Genomic DNA, 18,894 nt, shown 5'->3' on the forward strand with positions numbered 1-18,894 from the left:
ATCCCAAACGAAATTGAGGAAAGGGCATTGAGTAGAAGTGGGAGGTCAGAGGCAGGGCTAGTGTGAGTCTCAGAAACAGAAGGGGGTGTGGGCCAGGGTGATCACAGGGTCGCCAGGATGCCCAGAGGCAGCACCAGACACACCAGTAGGATGAGGAGCACCACTGGATACAAAGAGGTAGCCTGGTTCACCACTGCAACTAGCCACTTAGTGTAGAAGGCAGTATCCGTAAAAACTCAAGGTGAAATTTTACAACCACAGCTGACACCCCAGCTCACAATCCCTATCTGGACCCATGTGGTATTATACTGACAGACCAGAGGGTCCCCAGAATCTCCCTGGAAAAAGAGAAAGAAGCAAACCGCAGGAATGGAAGAGCACCCACTTCAGGGCAGGCTGATTGCACTGCAAGGTGCTGAAAGACAGGCACCTGTGGGCCTTCCCCAGCCATCTCCCAGGCCCAGATTTCTTGATTTTGAGAACTGAGAACTGAATAGTCAATTGGAAAACTTTAGTATCCTCTGAGGATATTATGACTGGTCATTTCCTATACCACAGTGGTTGTTAAACACTTTGAATACCCCCTTTGCATGGAGCCTCCCAAATCCTTACACCTAGCCTAAAGTTTCTCTAGAGCTCCTGACCATATAACCAGCTCCCTCCATATTCTAAGCTACACTCTCAGACATCCCACATAGTCACCCCAGCTCACGCAAACACTGCACATCCTTTGCTAAAACTGCTCTGGTGGCCCCCCATCTACCAGCTCAGTCAGAAACTCAGAGTCCTCCTCAAGCTCTCCCTCACCCGCACCCTCACAGGCAGTCAGTCACCAAGAACTGATGACTCAACCTCAAACACAACCCCTTCACCTCCCCACCAGCCCAGGTCCTGCCTGGGGCTCAACACCATTGCCTACATGGTGAAAACAAACTCCTGGCCTACAGTCCTGCATGGACAGGAACGAGAAACAGCACAGCATTGCAGGCCACACATATTCTGATTCCAATCACCTTCTCTGGCCATATTTGCCACCTCATTGCTCCAGACCTGAAACACATTCCCTAAACATGACACGTTCTTCAGAACTCTGAGCCTCTGTACTTGCTGTTCCCTCTCCCAACAGTGACGTTCTCCTCTTTCCAGGACTCAAATACTCATCCTCTAAGACCTGGCTCAGATGCCCCCTGCTCAGAAAGGCTGCTTGGTGCAAAGGGGAGACTGTGGGCCCAGGCACTCCCAGGGGGACCTTGAACTTATGTCTTGTAGGGACCACATCTGTATAATAATATGTATAATTATGCTGCAGGGTTGTGAGCTGGGTAACTGAGCTAATGTGGGTGAATGCTCACACTGGCACAGTAAGTCGCCATAGAGGGAACTCAATTATAGGAACTTACATTATCATCATCACCCCCAACTTCACCACACCCTGGCAGCACGCCCAGGATGCGAAGGCTGCTCCCTATTGAAGGAACGGGCCAGGCCAGCTCAGGGGCATCCTGAGGGGTTCTCCCCTGAATCTCCTTAATTAAAGGCTGAAAGAGGAGGTGGCAAATAACCCAAGCCCTGCCACTGGGGAATGAGGAAACTTTGAGGGGACAACCTCAATGCGGAGATGGCAAGAGACCCATGAACTTAACTGACGAGAATCGTTTCCTATACTATTATAGCCACACAGCATTCCTTCCAGTACTACATCCTTATCTGCTGGCATGGCCTTCTGGATCATCCCATTACATTCTTCATAGTAGATGATATATTGGTCCATCTCCCAGAGAAAGACTGAGACACATGGGCCACCTACAAACAAAGAAACTCAGCAGTGGGTAGATCTGCACAGGGGGACAGTAAGCCCCCAAACACCTTGAATCCCCCTTGAAGAAGGCAGCACAGAGGATATTGTCCCCATTTGACAGCAGAGGAAACTGAAGCCCAAAGCTGACGTGGGGAGAAGAGAAGGTAGGAACCAAAACCAGGACAAGAGAAGGAAGAACAGATCAGGACAGGAAGAGGCGAGGCCTTACCAGCCTGAGAAATGATAACCACGCATCTGTCACTCTGTGCATCAATACTAATAATGAAAGGTGTCCAGTGCATCAGCAAAGTGTCTTTACTTTAAAGCAGAATCACAGACTCTCAGACAGGTAGTACCCAAAGGAACAATCCAGCCTCTTCCCAGAGACAGGAGGCCCTATAGCCTCACCAACTGGGGCCCACGGGCTCTGCCAACATTTCCAAGGACAGGAAAGTCCCTGGGCACCAAGGCAGGTACCTCCAGCGAGGGACAGCTCGGCCTGGCAGACAGCTCATCACCCCCTGAGCAGAAATCCACCCTGGAGAGAACTCCAGAGCATCTGGCTCTGTCCCCAGGGAACCTAAAAATGCCCCCAAACCAACCAGGCACAGTTCCCCACAAATCTGCAGGAGACTTCACCCATGTACTACTTCTTCTCCTGAGCAGCTCTAGGTCCCAGGACTGGTGCCTTGCTTAAACGGCTGCCATCAAATATTTGTGTGGCAACAAAAGATCTCAACCAATTTCTGGGCTCAAGCCAACCGGGAACCATTAGCCTGGCTGCCCCCTAACCCACCTGCCAGGTGGTGTGCTTCCCTACCCCTCCCTTTAGTGTTGTCGCCTACTCCAGTGATAAGGCTACCTCCCTCTGCCCAAGGTTACTTCCTGCCTCACAGTCTCACCGAATTCTTGTTGCTTGCCCCATCCAGTCACCCAGCACCTGGTCCCAGCTTCCACCTGGAAAGTCTTCTCAGGGATGCATATAGGCTGGATGACCCCAGTGAAATTTACAGGGTAGAAGAGCCGGAGAAGAGCAAGGTCATATTTAACAGTTCCACGTGTTGAGAACTGAGGGTGAACAACGACTCGGCTGATAGGAACCACCAACCCTGAGATTTCACCACAGACACTCCGATCTCCCATCATGACACTGCAGCGGTAACAGCTGTGGGAGGAGGACATGTCCCTCACAGAGACCCTGGGAAGCATCCCTTGTGCCTTTCCACACATATCAGCTGTTTCCCAATGGGGCCCCAACCTCTCTCACCACTCTCGCTACGACCCTATCACCAAAAAACCCTCCTAATGACTCTCAAAATTGGCTTGCTCACTAGAGGGGTGGGATGGGGAGGGTGGGAGGGAGGGAGACACAAGAGGGAAGAGATATGGGAACATATGTATATGTATAACTGATTTACTTTGTTATAAAGCAGAAACTAACACACCATTGTAAAGCAATTATACTCCAATAAAGATGTAAAAAAAAAAAAAAAATTGGTTTGCTCTCCCAAACAATTGGTTTTGTTCACCAAACTAGTATTCCTAGTAACAAGACTACCAGCGCAGAATCCCTCCCACTTTTATTGTGTGTGCTTTGGTTTGGGTTGGGTTTTTATCAACTTGCAGGGCAGCAGAAACTAGTGGGTATCTGAGGAGGGCAGGACTGACTCCAGAACTCTCACATCTCCACTTGTCATTACTCACCTTAAAATACAGTGGGCTGCAGTCAGCAGCCACTGAGCTGAGATGAGGGAACCTCCGCACACGTCTGCCACTGACCCTCAGGCTCACCTGCCAGGGCCACTTCCCTTCTTTCACTCTGATTTCCTCCCACGATTTTCAGGAACACTTGGCCACACGATGGGGTGAGGACAGGTAGCAAGGAGAACCTCAAAGAAACAGGCCCTGTCTCCCTGGAGCCCCTCGGACAGCCGAGAAGGCCATGTCCTCCTAGGCTCCAGGGCAGCGCTTCCAAGTCTGCAGGCCATGGACCCACAGACGAGGCACGTCTCCCTCAGGCTCCACAGTAGGGCTGCACTAATTCAGACCCCGATCCCCTCAAACTCCCAGGGAACACCGGCCCCCACCCTGACGCCTCAGCCCGCCCCTCCGGAAGGCCAATGCGAAGAGTCACCTGACCTAAACTCCACCAACTTGGGGGCTCCCGGAGGCCCAGGGGACCTGGGGTTCCCAGGGGCTCCCTGAGCCCCCTCCAGGGTTTGGCTGGTCCGCCGTGGGGTCCTCGAGGCCGCCTCCCGAGAGGGGTGAAGTGGGCGAGGACGTCGCTGACCCACCCGCTGGGGCCTCCCTGAGCCAGCGCTGAAGGAGCAGAAGCCAGACCAGGAGGCTGCAGGGGCTGCCCGGGGATGCCACGGGCTCGGCGACGGCCTCAGCGCTCTGCGTGCCCCTGCCCACGAAGTCTCCTGCCTGAGAGTGCAGGGTTGCACTCTCAGATCCTCACGCCAGACTGTGTCCAGCCAGAACACTGCCCAGGTCCGAGGGGTAAGGTACATCTGAGGAGACTGTCCTTGCTAGGGACCTTCCAATTTAACGTTGGCTCTAAAAGGCGGGCGCTTTCTGACGCCCCTGCCCTTCTTGGTGTGGTACCTGGCCTGGAGCTGGTGAGGATGGGCATCCTGGGAACTAGCTGAGGAGCCTTAATTCTCCACAACGGTTCCACAAGGCAGGGCCTCATTCACCAAACCTAGATTTGCGGGGAGAGGGACTACAGGTGAAGTGGATGTGGGTTGCACAAAGGAGCTGGCTGCTATGCAATTTCAGTCACGGGGACGCCTGTAAAAATGAGCCACCACCAAAGAGACCCGCAGGTCAATCCATTCTTACTAGCTCTACGCCCCTGATGTCTATTTGTCTTTGTTGCATAAGTGCTTCTACCAGGCCTCTGCCTCTCTGGGTTTCATCATCCCTGTTGAAGTCAGGGGAAAAACAACAATAACAACTTTTGAGTTGCAGTACTTCCCACTTTTCCCCAGCCAAAAGAGGACAGCCAGTTACAGTGTTTTTCGAGGATATGGGTGTTCCCCTCACAATTTATTTTTCAATGTCTTGATGAAGGGGTTATTCTCTAAAGCCCTCTCTCTTTGCATTCCTTTCTCCACATTAGGCCAAGGAATTTCTGACATATCAATCTCCTTTAGTGTGGTCCACTACTGCGTTCAGGTTTAAAACAACCCAGTAAACATGTAGAATCATTCCCACCTGCCTGAACCAGCAAACTGAATTCCAAATTTCTAGCAAGTGTACTGTTGATAAATTTGGGACTAAGCCTTCCCAATCAAGAATCCTTTGAATCCCATCCTATATATATACCCCTTGTTCCTTCCAATGTAGATCAGCAAAATCTTGCAGTTCTTTTTGTAAGGAAGCCTTCTACCCCTGGGTTATACTTTGCACCTGTCCTAGAGCGTGCTGGGATCTTACTCTAGTTATTAGGTCTAGAGGCAGTGAAGACGGGGGTGATTCAGGCAGAGAATTGGTATGCCCTTATAATGTAATTTACTCACATGAAGTCATTGCAGTGTCTCTAAGGTGGAGATGGCCGGCCTTATCAAATGGGAGGAGGCGCTGTTTCTGTTAGCAAGAGTGGTTCAACGTGGCTGGGGGTAAGGGTGTCCTAAATCTATCCAAATGTATTCCCATGTAAACTTTCAGGGTCTCACTCCCAATCAATGCCCTAACTTTTTTGTAAGAGTTCTGATGAAGCTCTTAATTCAATTTATGTTGAAATTCAGTGAGCCAAAAGATCAGATACTACATCCTATTATCAACTACATCAACTACATCAACCCTGCAGTTATAAGGCATATGAAAATATTTTAGGAAAGTCAAGGAAGTTTTTAAACTGAGAAGTTAAAATTGTAAGCCTTGGGGCTTCCCTGGTGACGCAGTGGTTGGGAGTCCACCTGCCAGTGCAGGGTACACGGGTTCGAGCCCTGGTCCGGGAAGATCCCACATGCTGCGGAGCAGCAGGGCCCGTGCGCCACAACTACTGAGCCTGTGCTCTAGAGCCCGTGAGCCAGAACTACTGAGCCCACGCACTGCAACTACTGAAGCCCATGCGCCTAGAGCCTGTGCTCCACAGCAGGGGGGGCTGCCGCAGTGAGAAGCCCACGTACTGCAGCAAAGAGTGGCCCCCGCTCGCCGCAACTGGGGAAAGCCCGCGTGCAGCACCGGAGACCCAACACAGCCATAATTAATTAATTAATTTTAAAAAATTGTAAGCCTTAATTACAGTGCAGTCTTTGGAGAGGTAAGCAGGAATCACTATGGGAAAGGTATGAAGTCTGGGCTGGGTCCTTCTATACTGTTTCCTCTCCCCCTGTGCTGCCAAAGAAGAAGGAGAAGGAGGAGAAGGAGGAGGAAGAGGAGGAGATGCTGCCTTATGCAACTAGGGGAAGGGCATAAAACTGTAATTTTCAGGACACAGTTTAAAGCCTACTGTAGCTGGGTGAAGAGAACATAAAATAACCTCTATCCCTGGGGGAGGAGCAGGAAACTCTCCTGGACCAGACTTATAGAGATCTGCTATACAGCGAGAGGGTCAAGGTCAATGAGAAGGCCTCTTCTCTGAGAGCCAAGAATATAGCACCTGCCTAAGAGGGAGGCTGAATCAGGACAACAAAGAATGCCCCACCTCCTCCCTCCACTAGCAAGTGTCCAGGAACAAGTAACAGCAGTCTATTGCTAGAAGAGAGAGTAAAAGCATGGAGAGACATCTTCTGTGAGACACAGGCACAAAGAGAGGACAGACAGGTGAGAGTGGAGAAGACACTGAGAAAAACTCTCCAACAAATCAGCTACCACTCTAAGCAAAAAATAACACTAGAAGAGTTTGAAGCCTGCTGCATATTGAGGGTAACCATAGCAACAACAAAAATCAGAGACAATCAGGACACAATTATGTCAACTCTCCCCACTAAAGAAAAGACATACCCATTTCTGGACATAAATAGTATTGCTTAAGTCTCTACTATTCTACACAAGATGGCTAACTTTCAACCAAAAATAACAAGACACACAATAAAACAAACAAACAAACAAAAAATAAACAACACTCTTTCAAGAGACAAACCAATCAACAGAACTAGAGTAAGACATAACATGGATTTTGGAACTATCACACGGGGAATTTTAAATGCTATGATGAATATATTTGAAGGCTTTAGTCCAGAGGTCCATAAACACTTTCTATAAAGGGCCAGATAGCAAATATTTTAGAATTTGCCAACCATAAGATAAAATTAAGGATATTATGTAGGTTTTCTTATAAGAAGGAACCATTTCCTCAAAAACAGTAATAATACGAATTGGATATAATATTTTATAATATAAATCTACTAATGAGAAGACTGAAATTTTGGAGAGGGGAGGAATAACATTTTACTTAATTGGGGTTCAAAGTTAGCATTCTCTATCATCAAAATCAATTGTAAATGTTCTGTTAATGGTGAACTGTAATGATATTGGGTTGGCCAGAACTTTTTGGCCAACCCTATATTTTATGCTTTCATCTTTTTTTTTTTGGCTGCGTCAGGTCTTAGTTGTAGCACACGGGATCTTTGTTGAGGCATGCAGGATCTTTTCATTATCCCGTGCGTTCTGCTCAGGCTTCTCTCTAGTTGCGGCGGGCAGACCTCTCTGGTTGTGGCATGCGGGTTTTTTCCTTCTCTAGTTGTGGGGCGCAGGCTCCAGGGTGCGTGGGCTCTGTAGTTTGCTGTACGCAGGCTCTAGTTGAGGCGCACGAGCTCAGTAGTTGTGGCACGCAGGCTTAGTTGCCCTGCGGCATGTGGGATCTTAGTTCCCCGACCAGGGATCGAACCCGCGTCCCCTGCATTGGAAGCCAGGTTCTTTACCACTGGACCACCAGGGAAGTCCCTATGCTTTTCATCTTTTTTTTTTTTTTTCCCTGCGGTACGCGGGCCTCTCACTGTTGTGGCCTCTCCCGTTGCAGAGCACAGACTCCAGACGTGCAGGCTCAGCAGCCATGGCTCACGGGCCCAGCCGCTCTGCGGCATGTGGGATCTTCCCGGACCGGGGCACGAACCCATGTCCCCTGCCTCGGCAGGCGGGCTCTCAACCACTGTGCCACCAGGGAAGCCCATATGCTTTTCACCTTTAAGAGTGTCTTTTCATGCAGATAAGTGCCATCATCAAATGCTGCTATTAATCTATGAACATATGGCTTTGAGCAAAAAAAAAATCTTCACTTGGAAGGCATTTATTGAGTTCTTTTGGATTTTTCTCTTGATATGTGCCTTTTATCCTGTCATTACATTGCAAATTAATCACTTCATTGAAGTTTAGGTGGAAGCTCCTCAACCGCAATGTTAAGTGGATTTTTGAAATATGTAAATGTCCTTTGCATAAGGTCCAAAAACTGCTTAAGGTAGGTTAAAACTGCTTAATTAAGGTCCAAAAACTGCTTCTCGAACTGTAACAGAAAGCTCAGAAAATATATCTACTCCAAATGTGTGTTGAAATGCATGTCTTCCGCCTTGTTTTAATTTTGGACAGCACAGGGACTTTTTTTAAGTAGCTTGATATAACTTGTGATTCAAAAAACATTACTTATCATCAAAGTGATTTTACCATAGTATAGATAGCAATAGAAAACTAATAAAGGATGGGAGATATTGTTATAAGGCCCTTGCACTACCTAAAAAACTAATCCTGTTATTTGAAGAAAGAGGACAATTAACTAAAGATATTCACTGTAAACTCAAGGGAAACTAGAGAAAAGTTAAAAAACTATAATAAGTAAGACAATAGTGAGGATAAAAAATACTCCATGGGCTTCCCTGGTGGCACAGTGGTTGAGAATCTGCCTGCCAATGCAGGGGACACGGGTTTGAGCCCTGGTCTGGGAGGATCTCACATGCCGCAGAGCAACTAGGCCCGTGAGCCACAACTACTGAGCCTGCGCGTCTGGAGCCTGTGCTCCTCAACAAGAGAGGCCGCGATAGTGAAGAGGCCCGCGCACCGCGATGAAGAGTGGCCCCCGCTTGCCGCAACTGGAGAAAGCCCTCGCACAGAAACGAAGACCCAACACAGCCAAAACTAAATAAATATAGAATTATTCTAAAAAAAAAAAAAACTCCATTAATTTAAAGAAAAGCAGAGAGGAAAAGAGAAACAAGAGATGGGACAAATAGAAAACAACTAGCAAGATGGTAGATTTTAATCCAACAATAACAATACTTACACCAAAGGTAAATGAATCTATTAGATGAATTAGCGATTCTATTAATTCACATTCATGTTGTATTATATGAGTTAAGACAGACTGTCAGACAGGATATTTTTTAAAAAGCACAACTATTTACCCACATTAAATATAGACGGGTAATGGGGGAAAGTATAGAATATGATATATGATGCAAACACTAATCAAAAGAGGAAATGGCTAGATTACTATCAGGCAAAGTCAACACCAGAACAAAGAATACTGTCAGGGATAAATAAAGACATTAATTGCATAATGATAAACAAAATCCTAAATATGTTAGGATCCTAAATGGAGCTAACAACAGATCTTCAAAATTTACAGAGCAAGCAGAAAAAGACATTCTAACCACAATTAGAATTTGGAACTTTAACATGTCTTTCATAATTGATAGAACAAGTATACAGAGAGCTACTAAGTGTATATAAGATCTGTAAAACACTATCAATGAGTTAGACCTAACTGACATTTATAGAATACTATATCCTAGCAACAACACAATATACCTTTTTTTGAGTGTACATGGAGCATACACCAAAATAGAGCATATTACAGGGCCATTAAACAAATAATAGCAAATTTGAAAGAATTAAAATTGTACAGAATATGTCTTCAAATTATAACAGTATTAAACTAGAAACCAATAATAGAAAAATATCTTGAAAATTGCCAAATGTTTGGACAGACTTTAAAACTTTTATTTTGGACTTCTAGAATGGCTGCATGAGGAACTCGGTTGATTCTCTCTCCAGAGAGAAAGCTATTTATCTGGTGAAAATTATTTTTTTAAAAATAACTATTTAAGTTCTATGGAAATTGTCCTAAGGGCATACAGAAAATTGAGAAATACTTATGCAAGAAAATCTAACAATTCTTGGTAAGAACCAAGAGTTCTTGGCGAGAGTCTGTGGTATTTGAGCCACGACCAGCTCCCATCCCTACTCCTTAGCTTCGTATTATGGAACTCTGTTCTGGGCAAGTGGCCAAGACAATGGGGTCTCCCTCTCCCCCAGCTATGGTTTCACCCCAGGAGAAGCAGATAGCTGGTGTCTTTCATTCTCCCAAGACCATTTTGCAGAAGCTCTGTTCTAGAAGGCATGACCAAGAGGACTAGAGCTTCCTTCCCTCACTTAGCCCCTACTCATAGAGCAGGAGCTCTACCCCAGGCACAGCAGGCTAAGAATACTGGGTCTTCAATTGTCCCATCCCAGCTCACTCATAGAGCAGAAGTTCCATGGGAGGGGCAAGTGAGATACCAACTCTCTCCCCATTACCCACTAATAGAACAGGAGTTTCATTCCAGGAGAAACAGGCTGCCATCCCCATCCCTAGCTCTGGTACAATAGCACAAACATTCTGCCCAGGATAGGCAGGCTGAAAGAAATGCTCTGCAACTCTGCTTGAAATAGCTGAATTTATTTGGAACAGAGGGTGGAGAAATTCATGCCTAATGGAGTTGTTAAGAACAACAGAGATCTTCCTGGTGAGCAGTTAAGAGAGGGTCAGTAGCTCCATGATACTAGCAACAAAAAGTGAAACAGCAGACTAACCAGAAGTTTAACAGAGAAAACCAGTGAAAGAAGCAGCCAAGAAGAGTTCTCCTGGGATCACACTCATCCCCAGGGGTCTTAAAACACTGTGCATGCACTAGGCTACACCAACTCAGGAACAATAAGAGCAGGAAGTAGAGCAAATTTAAATGTATTTTCCAAACCAAACACAGATCAGCAAAGTGCAGAAACCTTGCTAGTGCAGTGGATTTAAGCACAACCTCTGACCAAATACTGGCTGCACAATGAGCTTCTCTGACGCAGGGGCAACTCCTAATAAGCCCAGCTTAAAAATAAAATCACACTCATCCTTAGTAGGCTGAGAGACGGTGCACATACCCAAGCCTCTGTCTTTTCAAGAATGAATGGATAGGGAATTTCCAAGTTTCTAGTCATTGGATGAACATGTGGTGGCGGAGGGGAGAGTAAATTCCCTAAATGGTGAAAGCCGTCTCCAAGACACACACACATTTCCAACGATAAATAGTGAAAATAAAACTGACCAAAGGGGCTTACACACAACCATTGACCAATGAGTAGCTAGCTTACAGTGATCCAGGAGTTAACCCTAGGAAGCCAGGCTAAAATATAAAAATAAGGAAAAAACCTAAGCAGGGATATCAGAGGCTGCAAATTGAGGGGGAAATAGACTTCACAAAATTATCTCACACAAGTACTAAACAAATAGACAAATGATCACCACAAGTCCTGGGTGGGCAGGAATCAGTATCCCGATTTGCTATGACATTTGCTTTTCAATGAAAAAATTACAAGACATGCTAAGTGATGAAATAAAATTATTTTTAAGGCAGGACCAGAAAAATTTTAAACATAAAATTCTCTCTCTGCCTGTTTGAGCCACTACCCCCTCCCCTTTAGTGTGCATTGTGCATCTGCATTATACACTAGCTCTCCTCAGAAGACACAGGAATACCTACTCGCCAAAAGGAAACCAATTTCCTCCTGGCACCAGAAGGTAACTCCTTAGGAGATAACATTCCTTTCTCAATCCTGTAAGGGCTCACAATAACCCACTACTCACCTTGGTGAACTATGTAAACTGTCAATATGAGACTTTTTTTTTTTTTTTTTTTTTTTGCGGTACGCGGGCCTCTCACTGTTATGGCCTCTCCCATTGAGGAGCACAGGCTCCAGACGCGCAGCCTCTGCAGCCATAGCTGACGGGCCCAGCCGCTCTGCAGAATGTGGGATCCTCCCGGACCGGGGCACGAACCCGTGTCTCCTGCATCGGCAGGCGGATTTTCAACCACTGCGCCACCAGGGAAGCCCCCAATATGGGACTTTGATGCATAAAACTTTGTCTCAAAATCTTATATAACTGCGCTTTGATCTCTAACAGGCAGAACAGTCCTCAGAACTTTTTTTTTTTAATTTATGTATTTTATTTATTTATTTTTGGCTGTGTTGGGTCTTTGTTGCTGCACGTGGGCTTTCTCTAGTTGCAGTGAGCGGGGGCTACTCTTCTTCGAACGGGGGCTACTCTTCCTTGCGGTGCGTGGGCTTCTCATCGTGGTGGCTTCTCTTGTTGCGGAGCACGGGCTCTAGACATGCGGGCTTCAGTACTTGTGGCTCCCGGACTCTAGAGCACAGGCTCAGCAGTTGTGGCGCACGGGCTTAGTTGCTCCGTGGCATGTGGGATCTTCCCCGACCAGGGCTCGAACCCATGTCCTCTGCATTGGCAGGAGGATTCTTAACCACTGCGCCACCAGGCAAGCCCCCTCAGAACTTTCTGAAAAACTGTCTCCCAGGTTATAATCCTCAGGCTGGCTGAAATAAAATTTTCTACTTCTTTCTTAGATTGACCATTGATTAATTTTTTGTCAGCAAAAGATACAGGAAAGTTTAACCAATACATAGGAAAAGAAGCAGATAGGAGAAACTTAATTTATGGGGTCTTCGAGGGGCCCCATGTGTTGGACATAGTAGACAAAGACTTCAAAATAGTTATTTTACACATGTTCAAAGAAGAAAAAGAAACACACACACATACATATACATACATGTCATCTCAATTGAGGCAATAAGCATTCGGCAAAATTTAACACTCTTTCATGATCGAAAAAGAAAACAAACAATAAACTAGGAACAAAAAGAAACTTCCTCAATATGATGAAGGCCATATATGAAAAACCCACAATGAATATCATACTTAATGGCAAAAGACTAAAAGCTTTTCCCTAAGATCAGGAACTAGACAAGGATGCTCACTTTCACCACTTCTACTCAGCATTGTACTGAAAGTTCTAGCCAGCCAATTAGGCAAAAGGATCTTATATATAGAAAACCCTAAAGATTCCACAAAAAAAAGTTAGAGATAATAAATGAATTCAGAAAAGTTGCAGGATACAAAATTAACATGCAAATATTTGTTGCATTTCTATGCACTAACAGTGAACAATCAAAAAGGAAATTAAGCCGAAAATTAACCAGAAATCAATGACAGGCTCAAATGTCAAACCAAAAACTATAAAACTCCTAGAAAAAACTATGAGGGAAAATTTGTGTAACCTTGAAGTAGGCAAATATATATTAAATAAGACATAAAAACAAGTGATAGAAGAAAAAATTGATAAATTGGACTTCATCAAAATTTTAAAATTTTGCTCTTTGAAAACTGTTAAAAGAATGAAAATTCAAGGTAGAGATTGAAAGAAAATATTTGCAATATATATATGACAAAATATTTGTATCTAGAACATATGAAGAACACTTACAGCTCTGTAAGAAGACAAATGGCCCAGTAAAAACTGAACAAAAGCCAAATACTGGGGAAAAAAAAAACAATGACCACTGACAGGTAACTGGATAAACAAAATATGACATCCATACACATCAAAAGTTAACTAATTAATTACTTAACTAACTCCTGATACATACAAATGTACGGGTAAATCTCAAAATCATTATGTTGAGTGAAGGAAGTCAGATCCATACAGAATTATTCCATTTATATAAAAATTCATATAAAATTCCAGGGCTTCCCTGGTGGCGCAGTGGTTGGGAGTCCGCCTGCCGATGCAGGGCACACGGGTTCGTGCCCCGGTCCGGGAGGATCCCACATGCCGCGGAGCGGCTGGGCCCGTGAGCCATGGCCGCTGGGCCTACGCGTCTGGAGCCTGTGCTCCGCAGCGGGAGAGGCCACAACAGTGAGAGGCCCGCGTACCACAAAAAAAAAAAAAAAAAAAAAAATTCCAGAAAATGTAGACCAATCTATAGTGACAGAAGGTAGAGAGAGCAGTGGTTGCCTTGGGCCAGGGGCAGAGGGAAGAATGAACTGTGAAGGGACACAAGGGCACTTTTACAGGGGATGGAATTGTTCTGTATCTTGATTATTGTTGTGGCTTTACAAAAATATGTATCTCTCAAAACTAGTCAAATATGTGCAACTTATTTCATTTAAATTATACCTCACTAAAATTGATTTTTAAAAATAAATAAAAATAAAATTGGGATAAAAAGGGAAATTAAGAAAACAATCCCGGGACTTCCCCGGTGGCGCAGTGGTTGAGAATCCACCTGCCAATGCAGAGCACACGGGTTGCAGCCCTGGTCCAGGAAGATCCCACATGCCGCGGAGCAACTAAGCCCGTGCGCCACAACTACGGAGCCTGTGCTCTAAAGCCCCCCGTGAGCCACAACTACTGAGCCCGCGTGCCACAACTACTGAAGCCCGCGCACCTAGAGCCCATGCTCTGCAACAAGAAGCCGCCACAATGAGAAGCCCGCGCGCTGCAATGAAGAGTAGCCCCCGCTCACCACAACTGGAGAAAGCCCGCGCGCAACAACGAAGAGCCAACACAGCCAGAAATAAATTAACTAATTAATTAGTAATAAAAAAAATTAATAGCTTTTGTGCTGCAAAAAACACTATCAGTAGAGTGAAAGACAGTCCACAGAATGGGAGAAAATATTTGCAATTCATATATCTGATATGGGATTGATATCCAGAGCATATAAAGAACTCCTACACTCAACAACAAAAACCCAGTTTAAAAATGGACATAGAAATTGAATAGACATTTCTCCAAAGAAGATAAAAAAATGTCCAGTAAGCACATGAAAAGATAACCAACATCACTAACATTAGGAAAATACAAATCAAAACCACAATATGATACTACTTCACACCCATTATGATGGCTGAAAATAAACAACCCAAAATCAACAACACAGAAAATAACAAGTGTTCGTAAGGATGTGAAGAGATTGAAACCCTGTGCCTTATGGAGAGGAGAGAGGAAGGAAGTTAGGGGAGAGAGTAGGGAGACAAGCAGAAGGGGAGTGGAGGAAGGTAAAGAAAGGAAGAAACTGAGCTATATATAGGCAAGAAGACCAAAATGCATCATTTGTGGAAGATATAATTGCTTTCTAAAACAAAGCCAAACAAACCAACTGAAAAATTAATAAAACTATAAGAGAATAAACTAAGACGGCTGGGGAAAAGATCAATATACAAAATCAATAACTTTCTATGCTGAAGCAATAATAAATTAGAAAATGTAATAGAAAAAAAAAAGATATTCCATTAAAGACAGCCACACACACTTTTTAAAAAAATACCTGGGAATTGGCACAAGACCTTGCATCATCTGCCTGGGTTCCTCTGACCCTTTCTTATCACTCTCCTCCTCACTCACAGGGCTCCAACCCTGCTGTCCTCCTCGATGTGCCGCACTAGCTCCTGCCTCCCGGCCTTTGAACTGGCTGTTCCCTCTGCCCCCAGATGTCCATACAGCTCATTTCCTCACCTGGTGGGTCTATACCAGGATCAGTAAACTTTTTCTGTAAAGGGCCAAATAGTAAATATCTTAGGCTTTGTGGACCAAGAGACAAAATCGAGATTATACAGGTACTTATATAACAAAAGAGAAAATGAATTTCCATCAATGTTTATTGATGAAATTCAAAATATAATTGGAAGAACTGAGTACTAGTTTTGGGGTTTTTTTTGGTTGTTTTTTCGGTTTTGGTTTTGGTTTGGGGTAATATGGGTCTACTAAGAAGAATGGAATTCTTTTAGGGGGATAGCATCAAAATTAGTGTTCCCTATCTTGGAAATGATCGCAAATGCTCTTCTGTAAAAACTATTCTCAGCTAAGAGGTGGTGAGTCAGATTTGGTCTGTACTCAAATGTCACCTCCCCATTGAGGCTCTCCCAGGACACCCTCTCAAAAAGTGTGCCCCCCTACTCTGCCCTCTTGATCCCCCTTATCCTCTAATTTTCTCTGTAGCGCTTCTCACAATCTGAAATACTATTCATTTTACTCACATATACATGAGCTATGTTCCCCTTCCACATGTAAACTTTCTGTGGACAGGGTTTTTGTATGTCTTGTCACTGCTGGATTCCCAGCACCTGGAACATGTCTGGCATACAGTAGGTACACAACAAACATCTGCTGAATCAATGAACAAATGAATAAAATTCTAGTGAAGAGAGAATGAGTTAATACCTGCAAGTGCTCAGAGCATTGCCTGGCACACGCTTTGCTCAAAAAGTATTACTCACTGTTACTGTTGTTCCTTTGAGGAGGGGCCCCAAGCATCTGCAAAATGCAAGCTCCAGAGCAAACAAATCTTCCAGCTACCAGATATGTCCAACGCACACCTATCTGCCTGCTACAACTCTTCTCCCTGTCTCCTTGCTCCCCCTGTGGCTCCTGGCCTCTGTCCCTCCACTGGACCCTGTGTCCTCCTCTGGCTTTCGGTCTTTGTCCCTCAGTTACAGATGGGGCTTCAGGACCAGTTCCCAAGGGCCGTCACCCCCTATGGTGCCTCCAGCAGAGTCTCCACTCACTACCAGAGATGCCTTGGACCCAACTGTCTGGTTCCACTCTGTCCCCCACCCCACCCCTTCATTGCCTAAGTACTCTGCCCCCTGCCCCAGGTCTTAGCCTGACTAACTGCACCTCACTCAGCACCGCCTCCTCTGGAAAGCCTTTCCTGACACCCTTCTCTGACTCCAGGTGTTCCAAGCCCCCTATGCTGACCCTTCACTGAACACTGTCATTCTGCCAGGACATCTGTGCTGCCCTATCGATCTATCTCTCCGGCGGCCCTTCCTCTACCTCCCCAACTCTGGCCCAGGAAGACCAAGGCCTGATCCCTGGCCCCTTAGCTCCCGAGAGACTCCTCCTCCAGCCCTCTGGAAATTACTTGTTCCTGGGGTCCATCTGCTCTCCCTTGCTGGTGCCCTCTCAAATCCCACAATGACCCCATCCTACAGTGGAGGAAATGAGAGGTGAGAGGTTAAGCAGTTTACCAGGACCATACAACGAGACAGGAGGAAAGCGGGACCCTAGGCATAGCTGAGGAGGAGAGGCGCTGGAAGCACTGGCCTGGGATGCACAACACTGCAGACAGACAGAGGGACAGATTTTTGGATGAGCCAGCAGCTGAGCTGGGACAGGAAACCAGAGCTCCTCCTCTCTGCCCGACTTCTCTGCAAGGCCAGGCATCAGGGGCTCACCCTGAGGCAGCTCCCGCCCCCTGGCCCACAGCCAGCCGTCATCCCCGTGCGGTCAGCCACGAGGCCGCGATTTCGGGGAAATACCAGCTGCTTATTAAAAACAGGCGGTGGTCAGGCCCCTGCTGCTTTCCCAGTAGAAACTAGGCTGTTTGTTCCAAGAGGAGCAAGAGTGGTCAGGGCCTAGTCAGGGCCGCGCGGGGGCCTGAGTTGCAGTACCTGGTGAAGGGTCCGGGCTGGGCCGAGTAACTAGGGGTGGAGTGGGGTGGAATCCCATGTTTTGGCGAGGGCAGCCGGTGACGGGACCGCCACCCAGCACGTGGCCGCTGAGCCGCCCACGGGGGTCGTGGGCTGGGACCTGGAAACCGCGCGGGACAGGCGTAACAGCCTTCGCAGCAGCACGCCCCCAGCTCCGAACTCAGGCGGCGGGCAGAAGCGGAGGAAAAGCGGGCGGGTGAGCTAAGCACCGCCCCTTCCGGAGGCAGCCCCACCCCGTCCCGCGGGTGCCTGCACCGCCGGGAGCAGCTGAGCCCTGCAGGGGGAGCCAGAGGGCCGTCCTCCGCGCTGCCGGCTCGGGCCGCGGGGCATCTGGAGCGCGTTAGACCTGGGCGGCCGGAGGCGGCGTGAGCTCATCCCGGCCGGCCCACTGCGGTTTCTAGGCGCGGCGGAGGGAGCAGAACACAGAAGCGCCGCGCCGCGGACCCCAGGGGAGCGCGGCGGGAGTACAGCTCCTCCCGGGACGTGGGTGTGATTTGGAGCGGCGACAGTGTGTGTGTCACTGGCGCGTCGCCCAGGGAGGGCGGTCTCTGGGAACCGGCTGCCAGCGTGCGTCGCTGTGTGCCACCGTGTGTCGTGGCTTGTGAGGGTGTGTGTGTCCCCGTTGGGGAGACACTGCGTGTGATAAGTTGCAAACATCACAGCACATACTTCTCATTTTACAGAGAAGAAGGCTGAGTGCAGGGAAGGGAGAGGGCCGGCTGGGTGGCACAGGCCCGGAACTCCAGGCGCCCCGCCTGTGTCCCTGTGTGTGTGCAGAAGGTGCGAGCCGGCCCATCGTGTTCCACAGTGCCGGGCGGGGGTTGTGGGTGTCCGCCTTCCCTCCTGCATTAGACATCCTCTTCCTGGTCACTACCGCACCACCATCCACCGCCATCCCTGCAGAACCTCGACACTGGTCTCCTTCAGGAAGCAGGGAGAGAGCACTTCACACCAGGGCCCTGGTGAACAGTGACACACACCTGGGTACAGACTCGCACATGGAGCACACACCGGCACACATGTGAGACACCCTGCTGTTGGTGAGACTCTGAGCTGGGAGAGCCAACAGGCAGGTTGCAAAGTGGTGACAGGGTTTGGAAAGGCCTCTTGGTGTAATGCCCCCATCCCTGCCAGGGAAAGGGAGCAGGAGGGACTAGAGGTCACTGAACCCTGCATCTTGGGGGCTCCAGTTCCCTGCAGTGGGCCCTGAGGCTACTGCACAAGATGTGAAGGGCCCCAGGACTGCAAGACTCCCAGGGCCGGGAGTGAGGGTGGGGACACTGTGGGCAACACCAGACACAGAGTGGGGAGCTGGGGCTGCAGCAGGTACCTCTGAGCATCCAGGGCTCCCCCAACCCAGAGGGCTGGTCCTTACCTTGGGCCCTCACCTCAGGGACCTACTGTCCCAGCTTTGGTTAATCGTAGCCCCAGCTGTGCTGAAGACCTCAGGGAGGTGGCCCAGCACCTGGCTGGGCTCACAGCATTGTCATGCCTGCATCCTCCTCCCCTCACCCCACAGCTGGGCAGAGGCTCTGAGACAAAGACCCTGCCTGCAGGG

At 47.4% G+C, this 18,894-nt stretch overlaps 2 protein-coding genes across 3 annotated transcripts in view; both read right to left on the reverse strand.

Moving 5' to 3' along the window:
- Positions 1–17,691, reverse strand: part of LOC307192695 (serine protease 45-like) — a 60,614-nt gene extending 42,923 nt beyond the window's left edge. For both annotated transcript variants that reach the window (XM_079933943.1, XM_079933947.1), the window contains exon 1: positions 17,298–17,691. The gene's annotated coding sequence lies outside the window, so the exon portion shown is untranslated. The remainder of the gene's footprint in view (positions 1–17,297) is intronic.
- Positions 102–4,433, reverse strand: LOC307192955 (putative serine protease 42; the record flags this gene model as incomplete). Its single annotated transcript, XM_079934330.1, is given in 9 exon segments — positions 102–236; positions 240–338; positions 1,643–1,803; positions 2,701–2,963; positions 3,503–3,565; positions 3,567–3,610; positions 3,612–3,775; positions 3,949–4,221; positions 4,406–4,433. Coding segments are annotated over 9 exon segments (1,230 nt in total).
- Positions 17,692–18,894: the final 1,203 nt, after the last annotated feature.

Source organism: Stenella coeruleoalba (assembly GCF_951394435.1).
Source record: "Stenella coeruleoalba genome assembly, chromosome: 10".
NCBI classification, from domain to species: Eukaryota; Metazoa; Chordata; class Mammalia; order Artiodactyla; family Delphinidae; genus Stenella; species Stenella coeruleoalba.